The sequence below is a fragment of the Bos javanicus genome, chromosome 2 (genome assembly GCF_032452875.1).
Source record: "Bos javanicus breed banteng chromosome 2, ARS-OSU_banteng_1.0, whole genome shotgun sequence".
NCBI lineage: Eukaryota > Metazoa > Chordata > Mammalia > Artiodactyla > Bovidae > Bos > Bos javanicus.
Genome location: NC_083869.1, coordinates 125,124,758 through 125,152,703, shown reverse-complemented (window position 1 = coordinate 125,152,703; position 27,946 = coordinate 125,124,758). Strand labels below are relative to the sequence as shown.

Genomic DNA, 27,946 nt, shown 5'->3' with positions numbered 1-27,946 from the left:
TGAGGTCCTGGCTTTTGTGTTGGGGCAACTTTCTCTGAGAAGCAAGGGGCAATCACAAGCTATCACCTCAAAAACATTTGTCTCTTTATTAAGCACTTAGCAAATGCAGACCCCCGTGCGCTTTATACACATCACAGCCATGTCTCCTAAAGTGTGCTGTGCAAGTCATGGGGCGCATGAGGTGACTGTAGATAGGACGCCAAGAACATTTTGACTTTAATACTGACATTTTATGTTTATGTTTCCCTCTATGTGTGCCAGGTGGCATTCACCTTCATTTACAGTTTAGGTCTTTAAATAGGCGCAAGTTTTAAAAAGTGACTCAATCTAGAGAAAAATATTTATTAAGCAAAACATACAGATGGTACATGGATCTTGCAAAATTCATGATATGGGTACACAAACAGATGAAATTCAAGAAACACTGCTTTAGCATACAAGTATTTATCTCCTTCAGCGCTCTTTTGGTTGCAAAGTAATCAATATTATCACTCATTCAAATGAACTTGAGCAAAATAGGAGGGTGTATCCTAACAAGGGAATCTCACAAGGACCCAAAGGAAGTGGCGCAGATTGGAGCGTTGAGAAGGGCTGGGCAAGAGGGCTGGACGTAGAGCGGGGGAGCCAGCAGGTCCCTGGGGTCCCCTCTGGTCTCTGCTTGACTCTGCACATCTCTTCTCTCTGAGCAAAGCTATTATCTCTACTACATTCATGCAGATACCTTCCCCCGCCTGCTGTGCTGGCGGCACACACACCTCACACACGTAGACACACACACACACTCACAGTTCCAGAGTTTATGTGCATTCAAGTGAGTGGCCTGCAGAACCTGAAAGAGCATCCCTGAATTTTGCTGCTTATTCCCGAGCGAGAACCTGTCTGGCCCCACAAGAGCCAGACACTCACTTCTCATCCCCTACTGGAAGATTTAGGGGGAACAAAGTCAAAAACAGAGAGACTCTGGGAGGAGCAGTCACCCTGACCAAGAGGTATCTGCTCCTCCTAACAACTCTGAGGTAGGAAATCCAGCTCGCAGTCCTTTGGCAGGAAGTGACACAGCCACAGCTTGAAACCGGGTCTGTGTGACACCAAAGTTCAAATCCACTCCACTGTTCACATGGTCACCTCTGCTAAGTCCAGCCCATGGCGACTGGACTAAGCAGGTCACTAGCCCTTTGAGAGGCATTTATGAAAATCATCCCAGTGTGCCGGAAACCAGGATCCCAGCCTTGCAGGGACACTGGCTGGAAGGGAGGATGGTTTCTGGAAATCGGGGCAGGCTCCTCCAAGCCCCTGAGTCTGAGGCTGCTGGGTTCACACTGCAGGTGCTCAGGGTGCGAGAGGAGGATCCGACATCCAAAGCTCCTCAAGAGAAGTTTCCCCCTCTCTTCTGCACTCAGAGTTCAAAGTGCCTGCCTTCCCTAGGGATTATAGTTGCTCCCCTCACCTCCTAGGAGCTAAATCAGAGGGGCCTCCCAGAAAGTGAGGCAGGGAGGGGAGATGACAGGCTCCTTCCACCCTGGAGGCCTCACCTACCCGCAGGCACTTCTTAGCCTGAGTGTTGTTTCCCATGGAAGCCTCCAGGCATCACAGTGGCCTGGAGGGCCCCAATTTGGCTTTGACGGGCCTTGCCCGTCCACAGTGGGTGGCTGCCTCACAGGAGTTACTTTCTCAGAGTTCCTTGTTAAGACAGACAGTGGAAGTGGCAGTTGAGTTTCTCCCGCTGCCCCAGAGCTACCCCAGGCCGGTGGAAGAGACGCATCTGATTCAGGAGAAAGGCTCCCTGTCCTAGTTTTTGGTCCATGCATGTTCTATCTTTGCTGGTCACCACTCAGTAGAGGTTTATACATGAATTAGGAAAATGTTCCACCAAGCCGGGTGGAAGTGGCTCCCCTTTCACCTGGGGCCCTCGCCTAGGAAGTGTCGCAAAGAATTGTGAGTGCCTGTGCCTGTGAGTGGAGACTGGGTGGGATCTTCCCAGCTCAGAAGTCGATCCCAAAGACAGTGCCATAGCCAGGGGCGCATCCCTTTCCCCAAAGCCCTTCTCTGTCTTTTCAGTGATAACAGGAGTGGTGGGCCAAAACTGTGGGCCTGACTCATTTGGGACTGCCACCTTGCTGGCGTGAACGGGGTGACTCAGGGTCTGCTCCCAAGGACTGCCCCCCTGGTCCTGACATCCCTTCTAGAGCTATCACACTGGGATGACTCTGCCAGCCAAGGTTATATGGCATGTGTCCAAAGGTGGCTGAAGGGGCTCATTCAAGTTCTGAATTTCCCAGCGGTCTGGTTCTGCCAGCACCCCCACCTTGGTGAGGTAGCCTCCATACCTAACCATCCACCAGTGCCCAGGGAGGAGGTGCCAGGACCATGGCAGACACCCCTTCCCTCCCCCACCCCTCAGGTCAGTCGATGATGTCCATGGAGAAGAAGCCTCTGGGCCTGGCTCCAACAGTTAGACTAATATTTGAGGGATTTGACAGGGACATCTTTGAGCTGCATGACCACTTCCGTGCCCGTCTCCGAGGTGGCCCGGGAGCACTTCCGGCTCTCTCTCATACTGTACAACTTCTCGGTGAGGTGCTTGCGGAACTTCTTGGTGAGGAAACAGTAGATAATGGGGTCTAAGACGCAGTTGGTACTAAGGAGGCAGAGAGTGACCTGATGTGCATCGTTAATCGCCTGGTGGAAGTCGGTGTCCTGGAAGCCCAGCTCGGCCAGGGTCCAGGGCAGCTGCACGAGGTGGTGGGGCACGAAACAGATGATGAACACAGCCAGGACGGTGCAGACCATCCAGAGCGCCCGGCGCTTGACCTCGGCGTTGCGCTGTATTTGCACCTGCTGCGTGAGCAGCGTGCGGATGATGACCAAGTTGCAAAAGAGGATGATGAGGAAGACGAGGAAGAAGCTGAACACCAGGAAGATGTGGATGGTGAGGACCGGGATGCTGCCCTTCTCGTAATGTTCAAAGCAGCGTGTGATGTTGGCCGAGCCAGTCTTGTTGGGCTCCCTGTTGGTCGAGTCCAGGACGAAGAAGTAGGATGCTGCGCCCACAATGGACACCCAGATAATCAGGGACAGAAGGATGCCACGCTTTCGGGTGGTAGCCTGAGCAGTCTTGATGGGCCTTGTCACTGCCTGGAAGCGGTTGTAAGTGATGACAGCCAGGAAGGCCACTGAGCAGTAGGTGTTAATGAAGAAGAAGCAGCCAGCCAGGTTGCACAGGAATTTGGGAAGAATCCAGTCACCCTGGTTGTAGTAGTAGACGATCCACAGGGGCAGGGTGACCAAGAAGAGCAGGTCAGCCATGGTGAGGTTCACCATGAAGATCTTTATCTCGTTGAATTTCTTGGAAGGGTACAAGCGGGCAAAGACCCACAGCACGTAGCTGTTGGCAATGACCCCCAGCACAAAGACGATGCTGTAAAAAATTGGGAAGAGGGTGTATCGGAACTCCGAGTCCACACGAAAGGAATTATTTGGCTCCATCTCTATGTGCTGGAAGTAGAGGCTGGTCATAGGATCCTGTCTGTTCCTGAAAGACCACATAGGGATTCTGGTCAATGAAGGGCCAACATGGTACTTTCTTATTTACTCTGTTCAAGACTCCTGTTTTGCACACTTTAAAAACTCTAAAATTGATGGCATTTTCCAATTAATTGACAATGTTTTTTCTTCCTACATAAAATAATGGTGTGTTTTTAAAATGAATGGCCTCTGAGATTCAATAAAATCAGTGGCAGTGGAATTTCTTTTCTCTTGTTTCATTTTAAAACATGTCTTTTTATCCTTGACCTCATTTTGACTTAAAGTTTTAGGTAATCTATTCCTGGTGATGAAATATATAAAATTTAAAATATTAACTTAAATTATAATGATTTTAATTTTGTGACAAAATTTGAATATTTTTGTACTGATGACATTTGAGATAGAAATTTTGATGATAAACTGTTCTATGTTAAAAAAATAATTTATGTGCTCATACAAAATCTGGAAAATACAGAAGTGTAAATTAGGGTCACCCAGAGAACGAAATAGCAGCTATTTATTAGAAAGAACAAGTTAGATCTGATTGTACTGACATGGAAAGTTGTCCCTGGATAATGTTATTAAGTAAAACAAAATTTAAAAAATTGGTATGAACTCATTATATATGTGGATATTATATAGAAAATGGTCTAGAATGATATACCTCAAAGTGTGTTGACAAGTAAGTAACTTCTAGGAAGGTGAGGTAGAGGTTGTGGGAAGGATATTTACTTTATACTTTTTGTTTGTTTGAACTTTTTAGGAGCATGTTTTGCTTTAGTAATTAAAAATTTTTTAATATAATTTTAAAATAAAAGCATAGTGGAGAAACCCAAAAGACACTGCTTTAACAAAGCAATCAAGAGTAGCATCATCGTTAGCAAAACGCAGCAACATCAGGTACGCCTGGTATGATGTACTGAAAAGCACTCATCGCTTCAGTGGTATTTTTGTCAAAACGCAGAATCTCAATTTAGTCATGAGAAAACATCAGACGAACTTAAATTGTGTGACATTCCACAAAATAAATGATCAAAAGTGTCAAGGCTGGGACTTCCCTGGTGGTTCAGTGGTTAAGACGCCGCACTTCCATCGTAGCGGGCCTGGGTTTCAACCTTGGTCAGGGAACTAGATCCCACGTGCCACAACTGAGACCCAGTGCAGCCACATAAAAAATAAGGTCATGAAAGAAAGGAAAGACTGAGGAGTTGTCATAGGTCAGAGGATACTAAGGAGACATAGGACAACTAAGTGAGACATGGGATGCTGGGTTGGTATCTGAGGGAAGAAGTGGTGAAGTTCAAATAAGGTCTATAATTTAGATAACTCGGTATCCATGTTCATGTCCTGGTTTTGATCACTGTACTGTAGTTTATGAATTGAGAATGTTGCGTGAAGTCCATACATGAGCTCTTTATACTATTTTGCAACCTTTTTAAAGGCCTAAAATTTAAAAACAAAAAGTTTTTTTAAAGTATGGTTGATCCTTGGACAACACAGGTTTGAACTGTGTGGGTCCACTTATACATGGATTTTTAAAAAATTAAATACATACTACAATACCACACAATCCATGGTTGGTTGAATCCACAAATATGGAACCCCATAGAGGGAGGGCCGACTAAAATTATAAGCAGATTTTCAATTGTGTGGAGGGTTGCCTCCCTTAGCTCCTGAGTTGTTCAAGATTCAACTGTATATTAAAGAAGATTAAAGCTAGCCATAATCACACTAATCAAAGTCTGGTCCATTTTCAACAGTTCATCACTCCCATCCACTCTCCATCAAAACCAGTGTTTCCTCCCCTCTACTCTTGTTCCTCTTACTATGGTGCCATCGCATAAGCCTAGAAGCACCTCTGATGTTTGTGTTGCAGCTGAGGGGATGGGATGGCAAGAGACTCAGTTGGGATTAAGCAAGGCCTGAAGTTCATCATACATATATCACAGCCCAGAGAAAAAAGTAGGGAACTGACAGCGAGAAGCAAGGAAGACAATACTTAGGAGCGGACTTCCCTGGCAATCCAGTGGTTGGGACTCCATGCTCCCAAATGCAGGGGGCACAGGTTCAATCCCTGGTCAGGGAAGTAGGATCCTGCATGCTGCCCACCCCCCCCAAAAAAACCCAAAACACTTAGGAGTACCTCTTTTGAAGCTAGGCATTCTGCTCAGTGCTTCCACAGTCAGTACTTCTTTGAGTCTCACAAATTCCCTTTGAGTTAGGAAGTAAAATCCCCATTTTACAGAGTATAGTGTGGTCATGTGACTTGTCCAAGGTCACACAGCATTATGGAATGGAGCCAGAATCTCAAATCTGGTTCATTCATACATTTATCCAACAAATATTTCTGCGCTCCAACTGCATGTCAGGCTCACTGCTAAACACAGGAGAGGCAGAATGAACAGGACAGACAGGACCATGCCCTCAGGGAACTTACAGTCTCCTAGGGGAGACAGACAAAGGCAATGTAAACAAACTCAGTTGCTATACAAAGAAAATGGGGTGTTGATATGAAGAAAAAAAGAGATCTACTTTGAAAGAAAGTGACACTTCTGTTGAGGCCTGAAAGAGGAGCCGAGGAAGAGTGCTCCAGGTAGAGGGATCTGTGTGGGTCTAGGACTAGGGCAAGAAAGAATTTCAGGAACGGAAAAAACAGCCATTTGATGACCCTTGACCTGACGTCTGGCTGCAGTTCCACCTTCATCTTGTGCCACCTTCTCACGGGGCTCCAGCCAAAATGGACTTCCCAGGTGGGTCTTCAAGCCCACCCAGGACTCTCCTGCCTGAGCCGGCTGCATGCACACCCATGCCCCTGCCTGGAGCGCTCTTCCGGGTCCACATATACTTCCACCTGGCCAGCTCCAACTCTTGCTTCAGACCTTCGCTTCATTTCACTCCTTCACGGAGTTTCTCAGTCAGCTCCAGGTCAGGTCAGGTCCCATCTCAAAACTCCCTGGACTTCTTAAATCGTAGCTCGATTGTCATCATATTCTTGTTTGTATGATTGCTTCACCCTCTCCCACTTAACTGTGAGCAAAACAAGATCAAGCACTTTGTCTATTCTACTCTATTCCCAGCACCATGAACCAATAAATAAAAAGAAGAGGGGGCTTCCCTGATGGCTCAGTGGTAAAGAATCCACCCGCCAATGCAGGAGATCCCTGGTGTGGGTAGATCCTATTTGCCATGGAGAAACTAAGCCCATGCACCACAGTTATTGAGCCTGTGATCTAGAGCCTGTGCTGTGCAACAAAAGAAGCCAGAGCAATGAGAAGCCGACACACCTCAACTAGAGAGTATCCTCTGCTCTCTGCAACTAGAGAAAAATCCGCTCAGACAGGAACATCCAGCACAGCCAAAAATAAAAAATAACTAAATTTAAAACCAAAAAAAAAGTTTAAAGGAATGGGTTAGCCTTGTTAATTACACCCACCCTTTAAGGAGCCCCAGAGCATTGGAAACACTTGAAGACGTCTAGGGATACTTCCAGGTGAATTTAAAGAAATCAAAGGTTGTAACTGGAATTTTGTTGATTGATAAACTTTTTGTTCTTCGCTCCATTTAGTATGGTGGTGGTTTGTCTATGTTAGCTGAATAAATGTAGGTTCCATTATTCAAATACATCATTGTGATTCCTTTAAAAACAAAAAACTCACCCTCCAGTAAAATTGTAAATTACATCAGTTCAGTTCAGTCGCTCAGTCGTGTCCGACTCTTTGCGACCCCATGAATCGCAGCATGCCAGGCCTCCCTGTCCATCACCAACTCCCGGAGTTCACCGAGACTCACGTCCATCGAGTCAGTGATGCTATCCAGCCATCTCATCCTCTGTCGTCCCCTTCTCCTCCTGCCCCCAATCCCTCCCAGCATCAGAGTCTTTTCCAATGAGTAAATTACATAGTTGATTTTAATTACATAATTCTTTAAATTTCTACCAGAGTACTGTTGATTCACAATGCTGTGTTAGTTTCAAGTATGCAGTGAAGTGAATGAGTTTCACACATACATAAATTGCTTCCTCAGCGGCAAATTGCTAGCTTCTACTCAGCTGGGAACTTTCCCACTCCTAAAGGTGACCTATCCTGCCATTTTATTTCAAAGGTACAGGATAATAACTCACAAAGAGTGGTCCATGTGAATGAGGGACGAGAGAGAGCTTTCAGGGGATCCATGAGGTCAAAACAATCATCATAATAATACCAAGACATTATTTGTCCTTTTCACTGTGTTGACATTTGTGCTAATGTTACAAAAGGGTGAATAAAACTGCTGATTCCTTAGCACCAATCAAGGCAGAGATACCAAATTGTCACAGGTGCCATATTCTTCACCGCCATGCATTTCATGTTAAAAAAAAAAGAGAAGCCAATTTCACTTTTAAATGTCCTCGATAAAGAAAGGAAATTATTTTATTAAATCTTAAGTACACTTCTTTTATTTTAATTTTTTCATTTCTTAAAATTTTTATTTTTTAATATTTTTCTTTTTTGGCTACCCTGAATCTTAGTTGTGGCATGCCAGATCTTTGATCTTTAGTTCCATCATTTGGAATCTTACTTGAGGCATGTGGAATTTTCAGTTGCAGCGTGTGGGATCCAGTTTCCCAACCAAGAATTGAATCTGGACCCCAGTGCTGGGAGCACTGAGTCTTAGCCACAGGACCACCAGGGAAGTCCCTACACATCTTTTTAATAATCTGTGTATCAGAATGGGAAATACATAGGAAACATCACTGCTGCAAACTGGAATACAGTGGTTGTCTTCAGAAAAAGACCATTGTGCCATTGTTTGAGTTGTGAGCTGAGCCATTTTTCATATTACTGTTATCACTTGAAAAAATGACTGGCGAACTACAGTGTTTTCAGAGACTTGAGTATCTGGCAGACTTTTTCTCAAATATAAATAAAGTGAACCTGTCTCATCAAGGAAAACAAATGACCCATTCTTGTTGCCAATGATAAAACTTGAACTTAACAAGAGAAAACTAGAAGTTTTGAAAAATTGTTTCTGCCAGCATGAGGTTGACAGCTTTCCAGCAGCTAAAGAATGTTCTGATGAGCTTTGTAGTTACGTTAATAAATGCAATTTTTATACCTTATAATTGTTGTTCTTGTTTCATCGCTGAGATGTGTCTGACTCTTGGCAACCCCATGGACCGCAATGCTCCAGGCTTCCCTGTCCTTCAAACACCTCATAATGAAAGGTCAATACTTGGAAGACCTATATATCTCAGTGAACCAACGTTTTCCAAAAGTGGAAAACATGATGTTTCCAAGTTACACAGAGGTAAAAGATTCAAAGGGCAAGATAGACCAATACATCGCATTGCTAACAGATGACAAGGGACTTCCCTGGTGGTCCACTGGTTAACCTGCCGATGCCGGAGACACAGGTTTGGCTCCTGGTTTGGGAAGATCTGCGGAGCAGCTAAACCCGTGTGCCACAACTGCAGAGCAGTGCCTAGAGCCGATGCTCTGCAACTAGAGAGAAGCCACCTCAAGGAGAAGCTCACGCATTGCATCTAGAGAAAGCCCGCCCACAGCAACAAAGATCCAGTGCGGTTAAAAAGTTAATAGATAAATAAGTAATGTTTTAAGACAGAATATCATCAATTAGTCTGAAAAAATCCATAAAAATATTTCTCCCTTTACAAATTAATAGCTGTGGGAAGGCCGATTTTCTTCGTATGCTTCAACCCAGTGTTATCACAATAGATTGAATGAGGAAGTGGCCGTGAGAACCCAGCTGTCTTCCGTTGAACCCAATATTAAAGAGATTGGAAAAGAAAAATGTGAATTAATGCTACTCTTTTCCCTAAATTGTTTACGTTTTGAAAACTTTAGTTACTTTCTACTCAAACCATGATTTATGTTAACATGAACTGAGTTTATTATTGGTTTCATATTTAAAAACAAAACGTTTTAGAATGTCATTTTTGCTTTTGAATAGAGTAAACATTGGGAGATATAACCCATGTAAACAAAAGTTCCCTGGAGCCCTCAATAATTTTGAAGAATATAAAGAGATCTCGAAACTAGAAAATTTGAAAATCGATGCTCCATCATGTCAGCTCCGCCTCCTTCCCTTCATTTCTGGTGAGCCTGAGATGCCCCTTCATCTGGGACTCCCCTTGATTCTTTTTCCTGCTGGACAAAACCCTCATGCCTTAGGGGACCCTGTTCCTGGGGTCTGAGAGGCGGGGAGGCAGCCCACAGATGGACTGGGCAGTGTGTGGTGCTCACTGTGGGTCTTTAAGGAAGCTGCATCCCTAACCACCCCCACCCCCAACCCCTCTCCCCAACCAAGTCCCTTCCTCTTCTTGGGTTTAGGCTCCAGTCCAGCAGGGTAGGGAAAACTCCAAAGTGATCTTTCTCCAGACAAAGGACTCCACCCAGGACACTCTCCTGGGCCCTGACCCCTGTACCACGCCTGTCCAGGCCTGTTGAGGAAGTCTTCCCTCCCAGATCAGAATTACAGTAAAGTTTGTGAGGTGTTCACCTGGGTACAAAATTTAAGGGAGCACCAAAAACCTCAGTAATCCAGATAAATAACATTTTAACGCAATTTTAAAGAATCCCAATCAGTATTACTGACTCTTCCTTTTCCCTCAGACTCTAATATGGCCCTGCCTGGCACTATTATGCAGACTTCATTGAAAACTTTGGTATTTTGTTCGTCATGGATTTAGGGGTGGGATGGGGTTTTGGGGGCATTAATCGATTATTCAAAAAATACTCTCACCATGTGAATGGGGAATACCACCTCACAGCGCAGCTCACCCATTCGGTCACTCACTCACACCTTCACTGGACAAGCTCACAGCTGGGCAGTTCTGACGCCTCTGAAAACAGACCTTGTCTCTGTCCTTCAGGGACTAACAGGACATTTTCAAGAGAGAAATGCAGAAACAGATAAGTGATAACTGAAGGACGGGGAAGCCTGGTGCTCTGCAGTCCATGGGGTCACAAGGAGCAGGACACAACTTAGCGACTGAACAAGTGTTATGGTGGAGGTTCTAGATGTCAGGGTCATTCTGAGTGGTGCCCATGGCCCAGACTGAAGGGTCCAGAACAACTCCTGCTTAGGCTGAAGGAAGAGAAGGAGTTAGCCTGATGCAGCTGGGAGAGAGGAAGAGACCTGGAAGAAAGCAGAGAATGTGCCTTCTTCTCGGGGAACTTGAGAAGATTGGTTTGGCTAAAACTGGAGAAGGGAAAGGCTACCCACTCCAGTATTCTGGCCTGGAGAATTCCATGGGCTGTATAGCCTAGGGGGTTGCAAAGAGTCAGACACGACTGAGGGACTTGCACTTTCACTTTTCACTAAGGGGATGGGGTGGTGGTGAGGATAGACAGGACCTACAAAGTAAGCATCATCAGTCTACTGAAGTAGGGTCTTGAATTTTAGGCTAAAGGAGTTTGTACTTGATTCTGCAGAAAACAGGGAGTCATTGACATATGTAGCATTTTGTGTTTATGGAAGATGACTTTGAGCATTGTGTTGTTCAGTCATTAAGTCTTGTCTGATTCTTTGCAACCCCACGGACTGCAGCACACCAGGCTCCCCTGCCTTCACTAACTCCTGCAGTTTGCTCAAATTCACATCCATTGAGTCAGTGATGTTATCCAACCATCTCATCCTCTGTTGCCCCCTTCTCCTCCTGCCCTCAATCTTTCCTAGAATCGGGGTCTTTTCCAATGAGTCAGCTCTTCATATCAGATGGTCAAAGTACTGGAGCTTTGGCTTCAGCATCAGTTCTTCTAATGAATATTTGAGTTTGATTTCCCTTAGGATTGACTTATTTGATCTGGCAGTCCAAGAGCCTCTCAAGAGTCTTCTCCAGCACCACAGTTTGAAAGCATCAGTTCTTTGGTGCTCAGTATTCTTCATGGTCCAACTCTCACATCCACTTGACTATTGTGTACAGAACAAACTGGAGGGGCTTCAGGCCAGAGGCAGAGAGATGGTGAAAAAGATCATTGCAATTGTCCAGAGAGCTGGAGGAGGCTTGGACCATGGCAGATCATAGGGAAATGGATGGCTGTGAGAATGATTTGGAGGTAGAATGGACAGAACTTAGTGATGCAAGGGACAGTGGTTGAGAGAAAGGGAGGAGACACGAATGGCCAGGTTTCTGACCCAGATGACTAGAGCTGGGTAGAGTCTGTCTTCACAGAGATGACACTGAAGAGGAAGAGTGTGTGGGTAGGGAGGAGGAATTCCATGGGGGACGTGTAACAGGGATAGTACCTAAGAAACACCCAGGAGGATCCTAAAGAGCCCAACGTCAAAAGAGAAGTCAGAGGAGGAGGGAAAACCTAGGAAGGAGGTAGCGACAGGGTGGTCAAGAGGTAGAAGGACCAGGGGGGGACCACACTGGAGTCCTCGTGTGAAGACAGTTTCAAGAGTGTTGGAAAGTGGCCAATGGTGTGAAAAGCCACAGCAAGACCCAGCACAGTGCAGACAAAAAAGCAAACACTGCACGGGCCACTCAGAAGTCTATCCCACGTGATCAGAGGGAGAGCAGTTTCCTAAGTGCGAGCGGAGGCGTGAATGAGAGGCAAGGAAGTGGAACATCAAATTCTCGTTCAAGAATCTGAGCTGAGCAAATAAATGCTGTGTGTGGGCCTTGTGTGTATCCTGTTTTAAACAAACTATGAAAAAATATTTGCTAGACAACTAGGAGAACTCCAATACAAAGTATTAGATGGAATTAAGAAACTGATGCTGGGAATTCCCTAACAGTCCAGTGGTTAGGATTCCACACTGGTCAGGGAACTAAGCTCCCTCAAACTGCACAGCACAGCCAGAAAAAGAAAAAAAATTGATGTTAATTTTGTGAGGTTGTAATTTTGATATATTGGTTATATATTTTTAGATTTTTTTTTTTTTTTTTACTATACTGCCCAGCATTTGGGATCTTAGGTCACCATGGACTGAACCCACACCCACTACAGTGGAAGTTCATAGTCCTAATTCCTGGACCACCAGGGATGTCTCTAGTTTTAGATTTTAATTCCTGATCTATTATACACACAAACTAAAGTAGTTATGCGAAGAGCCAACTCATTGGAAAAGACACTGATGCTGGGGAAGATTGAGGACAGGAGGAGTAGGGGGTGACAGAAGATGAGATGGTTGGCTGGCATCACTGACTCAATGGATATGAGTTTGAACAAACTCCAGGAGACAGGGAAGGACAGGGAAACCTGGCGTGCTGCAGTCCGTGCGGTCACAAAGAGTCTGACACAATTTAGCAACTGAACAACAAAAAGAATTTACAGGTAGGATTATACAATATCTCGGTTTTGCTTAAAAATGTTCCAGGAAAAACACATCTGTGGGCTAATCTCACGTGAGAAGCATCTTCCCAGGAACCCAACCTGTGACAATGTGTACTTGGGTCTGTCTGACCCCAGATCCTCCCCAGTCCACACGGCCCCACAGGAGGCCGAGCAGAAGTAGGCCTCGTTCTTCCAGACACAGGGCCAGAGTCAGTGTGGAAGTCTCAGGCGGACACCCTGCCTTTGCTTGGAGCCTTGTCTCTGGAGCCTCCAGTTCCCACCACCCACTCTTGCTGCTTCGGCTACTTTCCTTCTAGTTCCAGGTCCCCAGGTGACTCCCACTCCCTTGGCCCTCGTTCCGAATATGGTGCGCAGAAGTCCCTTCGCATCAACAGAACCCTTGAAATCACCCAAAATGTAACCAGCCAAGTCTCCTCGGGGTCTGGGACTCATCCATCCACACTTTCATTCCTGCTTCCCTCCCTCTCTCTGCCTGGTTGACTGCTGGTCATCCTTTAAGGCTTCCGTTCCTCCAGGGAGTTTTTCCTAAACCTCCCTGACCCTTTCATACCCTTTCCTCTCTCCCCAGGCCTGGTTAATGCCCATCCCCTGGGCTCCCAAAACTCACTGAAATTGCCTGTGTGTGTCCTTCCAGCACTGGGCCATAGCTCCCAGAGGACCAAGACTGTGTCCATTCATTCACCTGACACCCAAATGGGTGCCCAGAACTGTGCTGGGGACATTGTGGGAATAAAACAGGCAAGATTCTTGCTCTTAAGGAGCTATACTCTAGATGTGGAAAACAAACAAAAATAAGGAGAGAGATAAAAGAACAAGGTAATTTCAACTTGTGATGTATTCAACAAAAGAAATAAAAAGTGTGACGTGATGATTATGGATGGGGGCTGCTTAAAATAGAGTAACCAGGGAAGGCTTCTCAGAGGAAGTGACATATAAATGAAACCAAAGGCAGATCTACTGTGAAGCCAATGAAGCATAAACTTCAAGATCCCTTCCTAGGCCTTGAAGTTGTTCTTAATTGTATATTAAGGCCTTGCTCTTAATTGTATATTTATAATTTCATATCTTTAATTTAAAGAAGGCCCCCCAAATTGTATAAACTTTAGAGTCCTACAAAACCTGTATCTTCTCATGGCTAAAATCTAAAAAGTGAGAAGAAACAAGTCAGGAGAAAATGTAGATGAAGAAATGTACTCCAGGCATAGGGTATCATGTGCAAAGGGCCTGCAGTGGGAATAAATTCATCGTACTCTAAGCCGAAAGTAAAGGTGTCAGTTTCAAAGAACTGAAAGGTCAGTGTCTCCAGAGAAATGAGAAGAGTAGGATAGAATGGGAAAGACTAGAAATCTCTTCAAGACAATTGGAAATATCAAGGGAACATTTCATGCAAGGATGGGCACAATAAAGGACAGAAACAGTAAAGACCTAACAGAAGCAGTAGAGATTAAGAAGAAGTGGCAAGAAAACACAGAAGAACTGTACAAAAAAGGTCTTAATAACCTGGATAACCATGTTGGTGTGGTCATTCACCTAAAACCAGACATTCTGGAGTGTGAAGTCAAGTGGGCCTTAGGAAGCATTACTACAAAGCTAGTGGAGGTGATGGAATTCCAGTTGAGCTATTTCAAATCCTAAAAGATGATGCTGTGAAAGTGCTGTATTCAATATGCCAGCAAATTTGGAAAACTCAGCAGTGGCCACAGGACTGGAAAAGGTCAGTTTTCATTACAATCCCAAAGAAGGGCAATGCCAAAGAATGTTCAGACTACCATTAAAATTGTACTCGTTTCACATGCTAGCAGGGTAATGTTCAAAATCCTTCAAGTTAGGCTTCAACAGTACATAAACCAAGAACTTCCAGATGTACAAACTGGGTTTAGAAAAGGCAAAGGAACTAGAGATCAAACTGCCAACATTTGCTGGATCATAGAAAAATAAGGGAATTCCAGAAAAATATCTATTTTGCTTCATTGACTATGTGAAAACCTTTGACTGTGTGGATCACAACAAACTTTGGAAAATTCTTCATGAGATGGAAATACCAGACCACCTTACCTGTCTCCTGAAAAACCTGTATTCAAGTCAAGAAGCAACAGTCAGAATCAGACATGGACTAACAGACTGGTTAAAAATTGGGAAAGGAGTACATCAAGTTTGAATATTATCCCCTTGCTTATTTAACTTATATGCAGAATACATTGTGTGAAATGCCAGTCTGGATGAAGCACAATCCGGAGTCAGGGTTGCCAGGAGAATTATCAATAATCTCAGATATGCAGATGACACCACCCTTATGGAAGAAAGCGAAGAGGAACTAAAGAGCCTCTTGATGAAAGTGAAAGAGGAGAGTGAAAAAGATAGCTTAAAATTCAACATTCAAAAAACTAAGATCATGGCCTCCAGTCCCATCACTTCACGGCAAATAGAAGGGGAAATAAGTGGAAACAGTGACAGATTTTATTTTCTTGGGCCCCAAAATCACTGTGGACAGTGACTGCAGCCATGAAATTAAAAGACGCTTGCTCCCTGGAAGGAAAGCTGTAACAAATCTAGACAGCATATTAAAAAGCAGAAGCATCACTTTGCCAACAAAGGTCCATATAGTCAAAGCTATAGTTTTTCCAGTAGTCATGTACAGATGTGAAAGTTGGACTAATAAAGAAGGCTGAGCACTGAAGAATTGGTGCTTTCAAATTATGGTGCTGGAGAAGACTCTTGAGAGTCCCTTGGACTTCAAGGAAATCAAACTAGTCAATCCTAAAGGAAACCAACCCTTTAGGATTGAAATCAATATTCACTGGAAGGACTGATGCTGAAGCTGAAGCTCCAATACTTTGACTGCCTGATGCAAAGAGCCGACTCATTGGAAAAGACCCTGATGCTGGAAAAGATTGAAGGCAGGAGGAGAAGGGGATGACAGAGGATGAGATGGCTGGATAGTACCACCGACTCAATGGTCATGAGTTTGAGCAAACTCCTGGAATTAGTGAAGGACACAGAAGCCTGGCATGCCACAGTCCATGGGGTCGCAAAGAAAGTTATCAGACATAACTTAGCAACTTAACAACAACAAGGATGAGATCAGAGGGCAACAGACCCCAAATCTCTCTTATGCCACAGTAAGAAGTTTAGATTTTATTCTATAAGCACTGGAGGACTGCTGGACTATGTCAAGCAGATAAGCAGCATAATCCGACTCTCTCTGGCTGCTGGGCAGAGAATAGATGGTGACGAACAAGTGTGGAAGCAGACAGACTATTTCAGAGGCAAGAGACAGGAGTGACATGGACCAGAAAGTAGCATTTCCAATCCCTCTCTCTATCCCCTCACCCAATACAAACTTGGCCAGAGGGGAGCTTTTATTTTATTTATTTTTTAGTTGTGGCATGTGGGATCTAGTTCCCTGACCAGGGATGGAACTCGGGCCCCCTGCATTGGGAGCTCACAGTCTTAGCCACTGGACCACAAGGGAAGTCCCCAGAGTAAGAGCTTGATAAACATCTGTCTAGTAAGCAAATATCTAGCAACCAATAAGATCAACTCTTGTGAGATGAGAGCTGAAAGAGGGTGACCCATGAGGATGGTGGAGGCCTATCTCTCCAGTAACTAAACAGCACAGTGGCTGCCGGCCCCTGAGAGCAGCCTCCAGAGAAGGCAGGCTGAGCCCTCTACAAACTCATGATGCAAATTGTGGTCCGTGCACCAGCAGTATTAGCATCACCTGTGAGCTTTGTTAGACATGCAGAAGCTGACTCTACAGCAGACTTGCTGTTACAGCATCTATTTTAACAAGATTGCCCAGTGAATTTTGCACACTGAATTCATATGCACACTGAATTTTGAGCAGTACTATGCCTCAACACACTGCCAGCCACATATTTGCCTGTTCTAACATCTTCCATGGCTCCGCCCTGCCCAGGACCAGGTGCAAGCTCCTTTCCCACCTCCTCTCTCACCAGCCTCTACTGCCCCTTGCCCTCTACTCTAATCACACTGAATTTTTTTTTCCTGATATGGCTGCATTAGGTCTTAGTTGCAGCGCGTGGGATCTTCACTGTGTCTTTGGGGATCCTCTGTTGTGGTGCACAGACTCTCTAGTTGCACCGCACAGATTCAGTAGTTGCAGTGAGAGGGCTTAGTTGCTCCATGGCTTGTGGGATCTTAGTTCCCCGACCAGGGATCGAACCGGTGTCCCCTGCATTGCAAGGCAGATTCTTAACCACTGGGCCACCAGGGAAGTCCCCACACTGAACTTCTTGCTGCTTCTTTAAAAACGATTTCTCCTCAGACCTCGGTGCCCGCACACATGCCACGGCCCCTCCTGAGAATGCCTTTTGCCTATCGCTTTACCCAGGAAAATCTTACTCATCTTTTAAGACCTAATCTAAAAGAGGGCTTCCTTTGGAATGCCTTTTCTGATTGCCCCAGACAGAACGAGTTGCCGCCTTGCCTGGGTTGACATGGTACTGAGCACAGCTGTCAGCATAACATGTTGTAAATATTGATTTCTGTGGCTGTTTCCTCACCAGGCTGAGAACTTCTTGAGGTTAGAGACTAGATCTTTTTTATCTCTTTTTTCTCAGTGTCACACACAGGGGATCGAATGCATGAATGACCATGCCCTGATGATTATTCAGAGGAAACTGGCATAAACAAAAGGTGTCCCGTCTCCCTGGGGGAGACATAGCAGATTGCGGAAAAGGCCTCTGGAGTCAGAAACACCTTGGTTGTTACCTGACTCTGCATTTGCTTACTGTGTGACCTTGGGCAAGTGACTTTACCTCTCGGAGCCTGGATTTCCTCATCTGCACAATCTTATAACCCTAACAAAAGTTCCAAAAATAAGCATACAAAGTTGCCACAAATGGTCAGGACTTTCTCTCACTGTTGGTCTCCAAGTGTCTCCAATCACTTCAAGTGACTTTCTCTCACTGTTGGTCTCCAAGTGTCTCCAATCACTTCAAGTGTCTCCAGTCAGTTGAAGACAGGGGAGGGGACTATGGATCACCAGTGACCTTAGGGTCTCTAACATATTGCCTTTCCTGCCAGCTCCAGACACAGCACTGGGCTAATGCCAGCAAAGCTTTCAACAACTCAGGAAGGGAATGAGCATTTAGAGGGAGAAGGAGGCAACTCTGAACCACTCAACTTAACAGGCGGGCAGGGCCACCCTGATGGATCAAGTCCAGGCAGCAAGCTCAGGCCCAACGTTTAGCTGAAGCTGGGCCAAGAGGGTATAAATATTTCATGAAGACAAGAAGAATTCTACCATCTGTATCTCCCACCCTCTGCCCTGCAGACTATTCAGTCCCAACTCCCACTGGTACCAGTCTCATCTGTCTGCCAACAATCTGGCCCCTAGGGGACCTGGAGAAAAGGCTCCTGTCCTCAGCTGGACCGTTAGAGGGGAGGAACCACTGAGATCTGGGCAACAGGAAGTGTGTGCTGGGTACTTCCCCAGTGCGGACTGTGGGTTGGAAAGTTGTGTTTACCAGTCAGACTGGCCCCTAATATTGTGGGGCCATTTGGGGTCCAGAGTACAAGCGTCTAAATATTTATAAGCTAAAAATCAGTCATATCTAAGTTCATCCACATTTCATGCCTCAGCAACTCCTCACCACCCCGCAAGCCTGGGAGTGTGGGAGGAACTCAGGCTCTGAGGAAGCACTCTCGCCTGGATTCAAGGACACCATGCTCTGTGGGGGACGATGTGGCCGGGGGGTGGTGTAGGAGCCACCCACCTAAGCTGAGGGCCTTGAGCATCGTTTACTAATTAAATGAACAGACACCTCTTACCCATGATCATAGTTCCTTCTCAAATCAGCCTCACAAAGTGAGTTTTACAAAATGCCCATTTTTCCAGGGAACGAAGTGAGGTCAGAGAATGAAACAGACTTGTCCACAGTCACACAACTGGGAAATGGCCGATGAGATTTTGAACTCCAAGGCCTAGCCTATCTCTCCCAGGCCAAGCTGTGGCCCCTGCTGGAAGCAAACCACTCTGTGGCCGACTCCTCCACTCACAGACCTGTCCTATGGCCCGAGAGCAGGCGCTTCAGAGGCTGCAAGGACCCAGGAAGAGATGCCTTTGACCTGGGGCCCTGCTTTTCCCTCTGCTCCCCAAAGTGGGGAATTGAATGGGACCATGGAAAGGAGAGTCCGCTCTGTATCCATCTCACTCCTGCCAGGCAGCGGTGAAGTTGGAAGCAAATTCTGGTTCAAACACTAAACTCACTCCATGACTCTGGGTCTCTGTCTCCCTGTTCGTAGAATGAAGATTTTAAAAGGGGCCTAAGACTCTGTATCAGTCTAGAGGGGTGGGGTGGGAAGGGAGATGGGAGGGAGGTTCAAAAGGGAGGGGATGTGTGTATACCTATGGCGGATTCATGTTAAGATTTGACAGGAAACAGCAAAATTGTGTAAAGCAATTATCCTTCAATAAAAAAATTAATAAAAAAAGAAGAAAGAAGATAAAATGGGCCTAAGAGAGAAGGAAATTAAGAAAACAATCCCAGGGGACTTCCCTTGTATTCCAGTGGTAAAGAATTTGCTTGCCAATCTAGGGGACTCAGATTTCCAGCCCTGGTCCATGAAGATTCCACATGCCTCGAAGCAACTAAGCCCGTGTGCCACAACTATTGAGCCTGTGCTCTAGTGCCCAGGAACCACAGCTGCTGAGCCCACGTGCCGCAACGACTGAAGCCCACACACCCTAGAGCCTGTGCTCCGCAATAAGAGAAGCCACCGCAATGAGAGACCCACACGCTGCAACTCGAGAATAGCCCATGAAGCAACAAAGATCCAGCACAGCCAAAAATAAATAAGTAAGAAATAAATAAAAATTGAAAAAAGAAAAGAGGAAGAAAACAATCCCACTTACAATGGCATCAAAAAGAATCAAATGCTTAGAAATAAACTTAACCACGGAGGCAAAAGGCTTATACACTGAAAACTACAAAACATTACTGAAAGGAATTAAAGAAGACACAAGTAAGTGGGAAGACACACTATGTTTATGGATCAGAAGACTTAATATTGTTTAAAGGTCCATGCTACCCAAAGCGATCTACAGATTTAATGCCCTGTTAAAATCTCAGTGGTATTTTTTGTAGAAACAGAAAAAAATCCTAAAATTCATAAGAAATCTCAAAGTACCCACAACAGTTCAAACAGTCTTGAGAAAGAACAAAGCTGGAGGCCTCGCACTTCCTGATCTCAAAACATATTAGAAAGTCCAATAATCAAAACAGGGTGCTATCGGCACAAAGATAGACATACAGGACGATGGGACAGAGTGGACAGCCCAGAAATGAATGCTCACATATACGGTCAAACGATCTTTGACAAGGGGGCCAAGACTACACAATCAGGGAAAGATAATCTCAACAAATGATATTTGGAAAACAGGATATTCACATGCAAAACCAGGAAGGTGGACTCTTATCTTCAATCACATACAAAAATAACTCAAAGTGGATTAAAGACCTAAACATAAGACTTGAAAGTATCAAACTTCTAGAGGGAAAGTTTCATGACATTGGAATGGGCAATGATTACTTGGGTATGATACCAAAAGCAAGAAAAGCAAAAAGAGACATTTGGAACTGTATCAAACTTTAAAAGTTCTGTATACCAAAGGAAACAATCAACAGAGTAAAAGACAGCCTACAGAACTGTAGAAAATATTGGCAAATAATCATCCAGAATATATAAAGAACTCTTACAACTCAATAATGACAACAACAACAACAATTTTAAATGGGCAAGGGACCTGGAGAAACATTTCTCCAAAGATATAAAGGGCCAGAAGCATATGAAAAGATGGGGAGAGAGGGATTGGGAGTTTGGGATTACCGGGTGCTAATTATTATACAGAGAATAGATAAACAACAAGGCCCTACTGGATAGCATGGGGAAATATACTCACTATCCTGGGATATACTGAGGGAAACAGAGGACAGTGAAAAAAATATCCTGTGATAAACTATAATGGAAAATAGTATGGAAAAGAATATATGTATATATGTATAACTGAATCACTGTGTGGTAGAGCAGCAACCAACACAATATTATAAATCAACTATAACTCAATAAAATAAATTTGTTTAAAAAATTGTCAAGGGGCAGGTGGGGAAAAGGCGTATGAAAAGATGCTCCACATCACTAATCTCCAGGGAAATGCAAATCAAAACTCCAACGAGACGGCACCCATTAGGATGGCCTCGCTCATCAAAACAGAAAATGACAAGTGTTGGTGAGGACGTGGGGAAATTGGAACAGTCGTGCACTCACTGTTGGTGGGAATGTAAGATGATGCAGGAAATTAGTATGAAGGTTCTTCAGAATGTTAAAAATAGAACTACCATATGACCCAGACATCTCATTCCTGGGTATATTTCTTTTTTTAAAAAAAGTGTAAACAAGATCTTGAAGAAATATTTGTATACCCATGTTCACAGCAACACTAGTTACAATAGCCAGGAGGCAGGAGCAACCTAGATGTCCATCACCAGACAAATGGATAAACAAAATCTGGTAAAATATTAATATGCATATAATAGAATACTATGCAGCCTGTAAAAGGAAAGAAATTCTGTCTTTTGCTACAACATGGATGACACTTGAGAATATTAATAAGTGAAATAAGCCAATCGCAAAAAAGACTGAATGATTCCACTTATATGAGGTTTTGAAAGTAATTAAACTCATAGAAACAAAAAGAATATTGGTTGCCAGGGGCTGGAGGAAGAGAGAAACAGGGAGCTGATGTTCACTGGGCACAGAGATTCAATCATGCAAGACAAAAAAGTTCTACAGATCTGTGGTACAACATGTGTATATAGTTAACAATACTTAAAAATCGTTAAGAGGGTAAATCCATCTTACATATTTTTATCACAAAGAATTTTAATGGGCCTCAGAAATGGCCGATTTGAAAATACACTGTATATTTTTAACTTGGAATCATATGGCTTAGCTTTTTCACTTAATAGCTGTGCAACAGTTAGTAAAAACTACTTCGCCTCTCTGAACTTCATCTATAAAATGGGAACAATAACAGATCTACCCTATAGAGATTTCCGTGAGCATCCAGTGAGACAGAGGATAGAAAGCATTTGAGAAAGGACAGTGGTTAAGATCACAGACTCTGGCATCAGACAAACCTCCATTCAAACTCTGCCTCTGGTCACGTCCTGGTTTCACGACCATAGTCAAGCTGATCATTCTCTGAGCCTCAGGTCCTTCCACTGTATATGGAGCTCATAATATTCCAAGCACATAGTTCCCAGCATGATGCAAAGACTCAGTGAGTAATGTAGCCCAGTTTCAGATACTCATGACCAACAGCTCTAAAAAGCTGTATTTACAGGAAGTCCAGACCATCTGCTAATTAGATCAGATCAAATGTCAAAATAGCACCACTGTCATTGCAACTGCTCACATCAAGCTCATCCCAAGTTCTTCCCAGCTTGAAGCCATTTACATAAGGCTTCCAGATATATCATTAACCCTGAAGACCTCTCTGGTGGTCCAGTGGCTAAGATTCTGCTCTCCCAATGCAGGAGGCACTGGTTTGATCCCTGGTCAGGGAAGTAAATCCCACATGTGGCAACCAAGAGTTTGCATGCCACAACTAAGACCTGGGGCAGCCAAATAAATAATAAGAAATATATTAAAAAGATAAAACCCTGAAAACTCCTGGGAACCAGTCATATAATTTTATGGCAACTGGGGACAGTTGGCAAAATGCTATCAGCCAACCCTTGATGTTTTTGAACTGTGGTGTTGGAGAAGACTCTTGAGAGTCCCTTGGACTGCAAGGAGATCCAACCAGTCCATCCTAAAGGAAATCAGTCCTGAATATTCATTGGAAGAACTGATGCTGAAGCTGAAACTTCAATATTTTGGCCACCTGATGCAAATAACTGACTTATTGGAAAAGACCCTGAAGCGGAGAAAGATTGAAGGCAGGAGAAGGGGATGACAGAGGATGAGATGGTTGGATGGCATCACTGACTTAATGGACATGGGTTTGGGTGGACTCCAGGAGTTGGTGATGGACAGGGAGGCCTGGCGTGCTGCAGTCCATGGGGTCGCAAAGAGATGGACACAACTGAACTGAACTGAATCCTTGTCCAAGACAATTAATTTTACCTCCATGAGCCTTTGTTTACTCATCTGTAAAAAAAATAAAAATAAAAAAATAACCCTAACCCTATGACATAAGGTTGTTGTAAGGATTGAATAGGAAATGCCTGATCCATAAGAAGAGCTCAATGAATGTTGGCTATTAGTCATACTTCTCTACCCCAGAAGGAGTATGGGAACCACCTCTGGTTCCCATATTTCTTGTGGATATCGCCTTCCTTCCGGGCTGGGAACTCCCTGGGTATAGGGCCTCGGGCATTACACACACACACACACACACACAGAGTCACATTGTCCCTCATCCCTCACTTCTAAACCCTCTCACACCAGCCTCAGCCACTCCCAGCCCTTAGATTCCTGGAACCAGTAAAATACCATAGTTTAATCATTGCCCTTCTGTGAGTACTTAGTTTTCACATCTATCAGATGGAAATGATATCAACATTGACCTCACAATGTTGAGGTCAGTTGAGATTGAAGGCAGTTGAACCTCTAAAATCCTCAAGAAATAAGTTGCTACCCATTCTGGCCTCCTCTGACACTTGATATTTGTGCCTTGGCCTGCCCATGCCTTTGTGCCTCTGCTCATATCCTCCAAAAATTACCCCCTCATGGAGTGGTTTCATTACCACTTGTCCAGGAAGCAGAGGGAGTTGAGGGGCAAAGGAAAGGAGGAAGTTTCCTGATTTCTGGCGAATTCTGCACTAGGCTCCCCTTGGTTTCCAGTTCAAGGAGGCTAGGACCCCACTGGGCACGTTTATTGGTGAATGAACGGAGCTCCTTGTCTGGGGAGAGGTAGGGACAGGGTCTAGGGCCCCAGAGATGGGGGGTGGGAGGTGGCCTGGGTATCAAAGTTTCCCAGCTTTCTCTCTCACTTGGGGTCCAGCTGGTCCCAGGTATGTATATTACATTGATGAGACTCAGTCTCTGCTTGTCTCGACTCATCTGGCCTAGGACATCCCCGTGGGGTTGGGGGACCCTGAGCCTGGCCTGGGTCTCTCCTTCTGGCTTCCAGATATGCAGATAATATCCGTCTGTGATGCCTGGGGCTAGTGCACTGGGACGACCCAGAGGGATGGTATGGGGAGGGAGGAGGGAGGAGGGTTCAGGATGGGGAACACATGTATACCTGTGATGGATTCATTTTGATATTTGGCAAAACTAATACAATTATGTAAAGTTTAAAAATAAAATAAAATTAAAAAAAAATATATCCGTCTGTGAGTCACCCTCCCCACTCCTTGCCTCCTGTAAGTCAGCCGGGGCAAGGAGGGCAGGGAGGTGCTTCCTCCTCTGGGCTTCCGCAGCAAGGGCACACCCCTCTGTTATACCAGGAACCACTCTCACATCTTCAGGGCCTGGCCCGAGGGAAAATGTAGGGTACAGGTTGAGGGAAAACGTAGGGTACAGGGCGCAGGCCCTGCAGTTACACAGACCCTGATTTGCACCTGGCTTTGTTCTTTCCCAGCTGATCTTTGACCCTCAAAGCCTCTCTTCCTTCATTTGCAAAAAAGTAATGACAATAAAACCTTCCTCACAGGGTAGCTATATGTGCAGAATGAAGCAACTGATACACCTGGTTATAGCTCAGTAACTGGGAGCTCCTCCCCAACCCTCAGAAAATATTTGTTGCATGAATGAATGAGCAAACAAATCAGCCATGAACCAAAGCAGCCACCTCTCTTCCGTTAGAAGCAGCAACCAAGGGTGGCTGAAGAAAAACATGAATCACGATTAGGAATTACGATCAGGGGACCTGGGCTCTGGCCTCAGCCAAGCCCCTAACCATCTTGAGTGAGTCTCTCCCTAGCTTTGAACCTTGGGATCTTCATCTGCACATGCCTCCCCACCAAGCTGAAACATTGCTATGAAAAGGAAGATTGCTGAGAGTAACAAAGGCTTTGGTAAACAGTCAAGAACTTAGAAAATCAAAACAGACTTTACCAACTGTGAAGGGCGCTGCACAGATTTTTGACGCTGTTCTCACATCAGCCAGCTGAGCTCAACTCCAAACCTAGATCCTGAAGTTCCCCCTTCTATAGAAATAAACAGGTGGGGAGGGGCTACTAAATGATAGTCTTCCCCCCACAAATTCTCCTCCCCCTACATCTTACAGACATACACACACACACTGGCTCTGGATTCTCTTTGGCTGAAGACATGAGGGAAGAATGGAGTGCCAACCTCTCAACTGGTTTGGTTGATGATCCTGCTTCTAGGAACTGTTGGGCTGGACAGGCCCACCCATAGTTGGCCACACTCCAGGCACTCATGGAAATATATACCCAGAGCCAGTTCTCCAGTCCACCCCACAGGCACACATGCACACACAAAGATAGCAGAGGCTTCTCTCCCCTCCACCATGCTGCCAAGGAACCCAAGAGCTGTGATCAGACACATGGCTGCACCGGGGGCCCAGCAGATACCCTTCTGAGAATGGGCTCCACTCTGAAACCAGACACATTCTCCCTGGATCCATAAGGGGGCGTCCCCAGGCCAGAGCTTAGCTGGTGCTCCCTATATCCATGCGGAGGCAGAGACCAGGACGGGAAAGAAGGGACTTCACTGGAAAAAATAAGCAGCTCTTTCTTGTCAACAAGGGCGAGTTCGCAGGCTTAGGATAGGGAGGAAGAGGGCATTCCATAAAAATCTTTCTATAAAAGGATAGAAAGAATCCCAGCCTCTCGTCACCCCGGCCCCAGCCCCCATCAATCCAGAGCAGAAACTCACTCCTGGAGGCCCATTTTGACATTACTACTGTAGACCAGTCTATGGGTTTCCCAGGGGGCGCTAGTGATAAAGAACCCGTCTGCCCGTGCAGGAGACACAAGAGACGTGGGTTAGATCCCTGAAGGGGAAGATCCCCTGAAGAAGGAAGTGACAACTCATCCCAGTATTCTTGTCTGGAAAATCCCACGGACAGAGGAGCCTGATGGGCTACAGTCCATGGGGTCACAAAGAGTCGGACACGACTGAGCGACTTAGCCTACACACAGCAGAGACTGTGGCTTTCTTACCCAAACCTTCATTGGACAGATGGGGAAGTTGAGACCCAGAGAAGAGAAAGGATTTGCCCCAAGTGAGCACAGAATCAGGAGCCAAGCTGGAACCAGATGCTGGACCTCAGGCTCACTGTCCATCCTCTTCCAGTACAATACACTACTTTCTCATTCCCCATTCAGTTCATGTTCCAAGACTGTATGACTTGCCAAATGCCACGTGAAGAGTAAGGATAAAATGAGGAACAAACAAACCCTCTTCCGTGAGGCATTTACAGTAAGAATAACAGTATTGGTACCAGCAGTAATACTGGCTCATGTCTGCGCACCAGCTTACTATTGACAAAGCACTTTCCCACCAGCCTCTTACTTCACCCTCTCCCGCCAACTCATAGGTCAGTACTTAAACCTCAGTAAGGAAGGAAGGGATGCTCCTGAATTGCCCAAGGTGCCAGCTGATAGGCAAGAGCTGATGCCAAAACCCCATTGCCCACTTCAGGCTCAGTCTCATCTCTTTCGGGGCTTCCTTCCTTCACTGTGTTGTCAGTACCTAAAGGCAACGATGTATCTTTCTTTTGTTTCCCTAACGCCCACACACACACACACACACACATGCCAAGCACCTGGAACAGCTGTGTATTCAGTCAAGCGTTAAATCAGAGCTGCTTGAATGCTCTGGGTAGCAAGTCTGCAGGTTCCCTCATTCTTCACAAGTAAGTAAGAGTCTGAGCAGCAGCCGCCGTTCTCCATGGCCACATCTGACTTCCTGCCAGCAAAGGACAGGGGCTCCCAGCCTGTGCTCAGTCCCTAACACCTGCGACCTGATGGCGGGAACAGGTTGTGGGCCAGGACTCTTGTATCAGCAACCCTGTTATCTTCCTCATCACCCCCGCAGGAGAACCCAGCACCTAGTCAATTCCTAGATACCCAGCCCGGTACCTGACCCTTTGCCTCCCGACCTTCCTGCTGGGGAGACAGCACTGGCCTCGTGTGGCACTCTAGGAAACGGAGGAGCAGGGCAGTGACATGGCCAAGGCCACACAGCCACTGAAGCAGACAGCACCCAGGCCCCTGAGATCTAGGCAGCCCCCCTCTCATCACCACCACCACCACCCCCCAGGGAGGTCTCTGAGGTCACTTCAGAGCTGCCTTGACCTCAGAGAACCAGAGGTGGTAGCGGATTCCCTGGGAATGTCTAGTCACGAGGAAGTCCTTCTAAATGAGAGCCTCAGGTCTGGGGAAGATGCCAGAACCGTCCCTTAAAAACAGAAGCACACGTTTGCTCAGGCGGAGTCTAGGGGCAGGACCTTGATCTCCTGGGGACGCTGTCACACACCTCCCCCAAGCCGGGCCAGGGCTGGGACCCCCTTACCTGTCCAGGGGCAGTGGCTGCTGCTGCGAGGTCTGAGCATATCGGCAGCTGCAGGCTCTGTGCTGTCTGTAATTGCAGAAGTAAGGAAATAGCTCACATCACTGCCAAGTCACCCCCAGGAGGAAATGCCATGACCCCAGGGCCCCATCAGCGGAAAGGACATGCTACAAAACCTCGAGTTGGGTCACCCAGGCCCTGGGTGCCACTTGGAGACTTCGCAGAATGAGGGGCAGGGTGGGGTGTGGGCAGCGGCCACCAGGAGAGAGTAAGGTGGGGGAGAGACACGCCGCCTAGCACGAGTGTGAGCAAGAGGAGCTGTGAGTGAGAAAGGAGAATGTGAGAGTCAGGGGAGAGGGGTTAAGAGATGGAGAGAGAGAGAGGCCCACAGAGAGACAGGCAAATGTAAACAGAGACAGATGAGAGGGATGAGGAGAGTCGAGGACAAAACCCAAGGCAGTGACAGAGAAAAAGATGACACAGATAGTGAGAGGGCCTGCGTGTGTGCGTGCGTGTGTGTGTGTGTGCGTGTGCGTGTGTGTGCGTGTGTGTGTGTGTATGCATGAGAGACAATACAAAAGAAAGGGAGCAAAGGAGGAAAA

The 27,946-nt window shown here is 45.7% G+C and overlaps 2 protein-coding genes across 7 annotated transcripts in view; both read right to left on the bottom strand.

Annotated features, from left to right (window-relative positions):
- The window catches only part of EYA3 (EYA transcriptional coactivator and phosphatase 3), a 189,724-nt gene extending 162,311 nt beyond the window's left edge, over nucleotides 1–27,413 (bottom strand). The window contains exon 1 of the mRNA XM_061391230.1: nucleotides 27,348–27,413. The gene's annotated coding sequence lies outside the window, so the exon portion shown is untranslated. The remainder of the gene's footprint in view (nucleotides 1–27,347) is intronic.
- On the bottom strand, nucleotides 329–27,407 carry PTAFR (platelet activating factor receptor). Of its 6 annotated transcripts, none has more exons than XM_061391307.1 (2): nucleotides 27,348–27,407; nucleotides 329–3,532 (listed from the first exon to the last, which is right to left on the bottom strand). In XM_061391307.1, the coding sequence occupies exon 2, from the start codon at nucleotides 3,514–3,516 to the stop codon at nucleotides 2,458–2,460; it is 1,059 nt and encodes a 352-aa protein (XP_061247291.1). In that variant the 5' UTR covers nucleotides 3,517–3,532; nucleotides 27,348–27,407; the 3' UTR covers nucleotides 329–2,457. The 6 variants fall into 6 exon arrangements, with proteins under 6 accessions (XP_061247291.1, XP_061247318.1, XP_061247307.1 ...); XM_061391334.1 differs by lacking the exon at nucleotides 27,348–27,407 and adding an exon at nucleotides 26,599–26,748; XM_061391323.1 differs by lacking the exon at nucleotides 27,348–27,407 and adding an exon at nucleotides 25,994–26,586.
- Nucleotides 27,414–27,946: the final 533 nt, after the last annotated feature.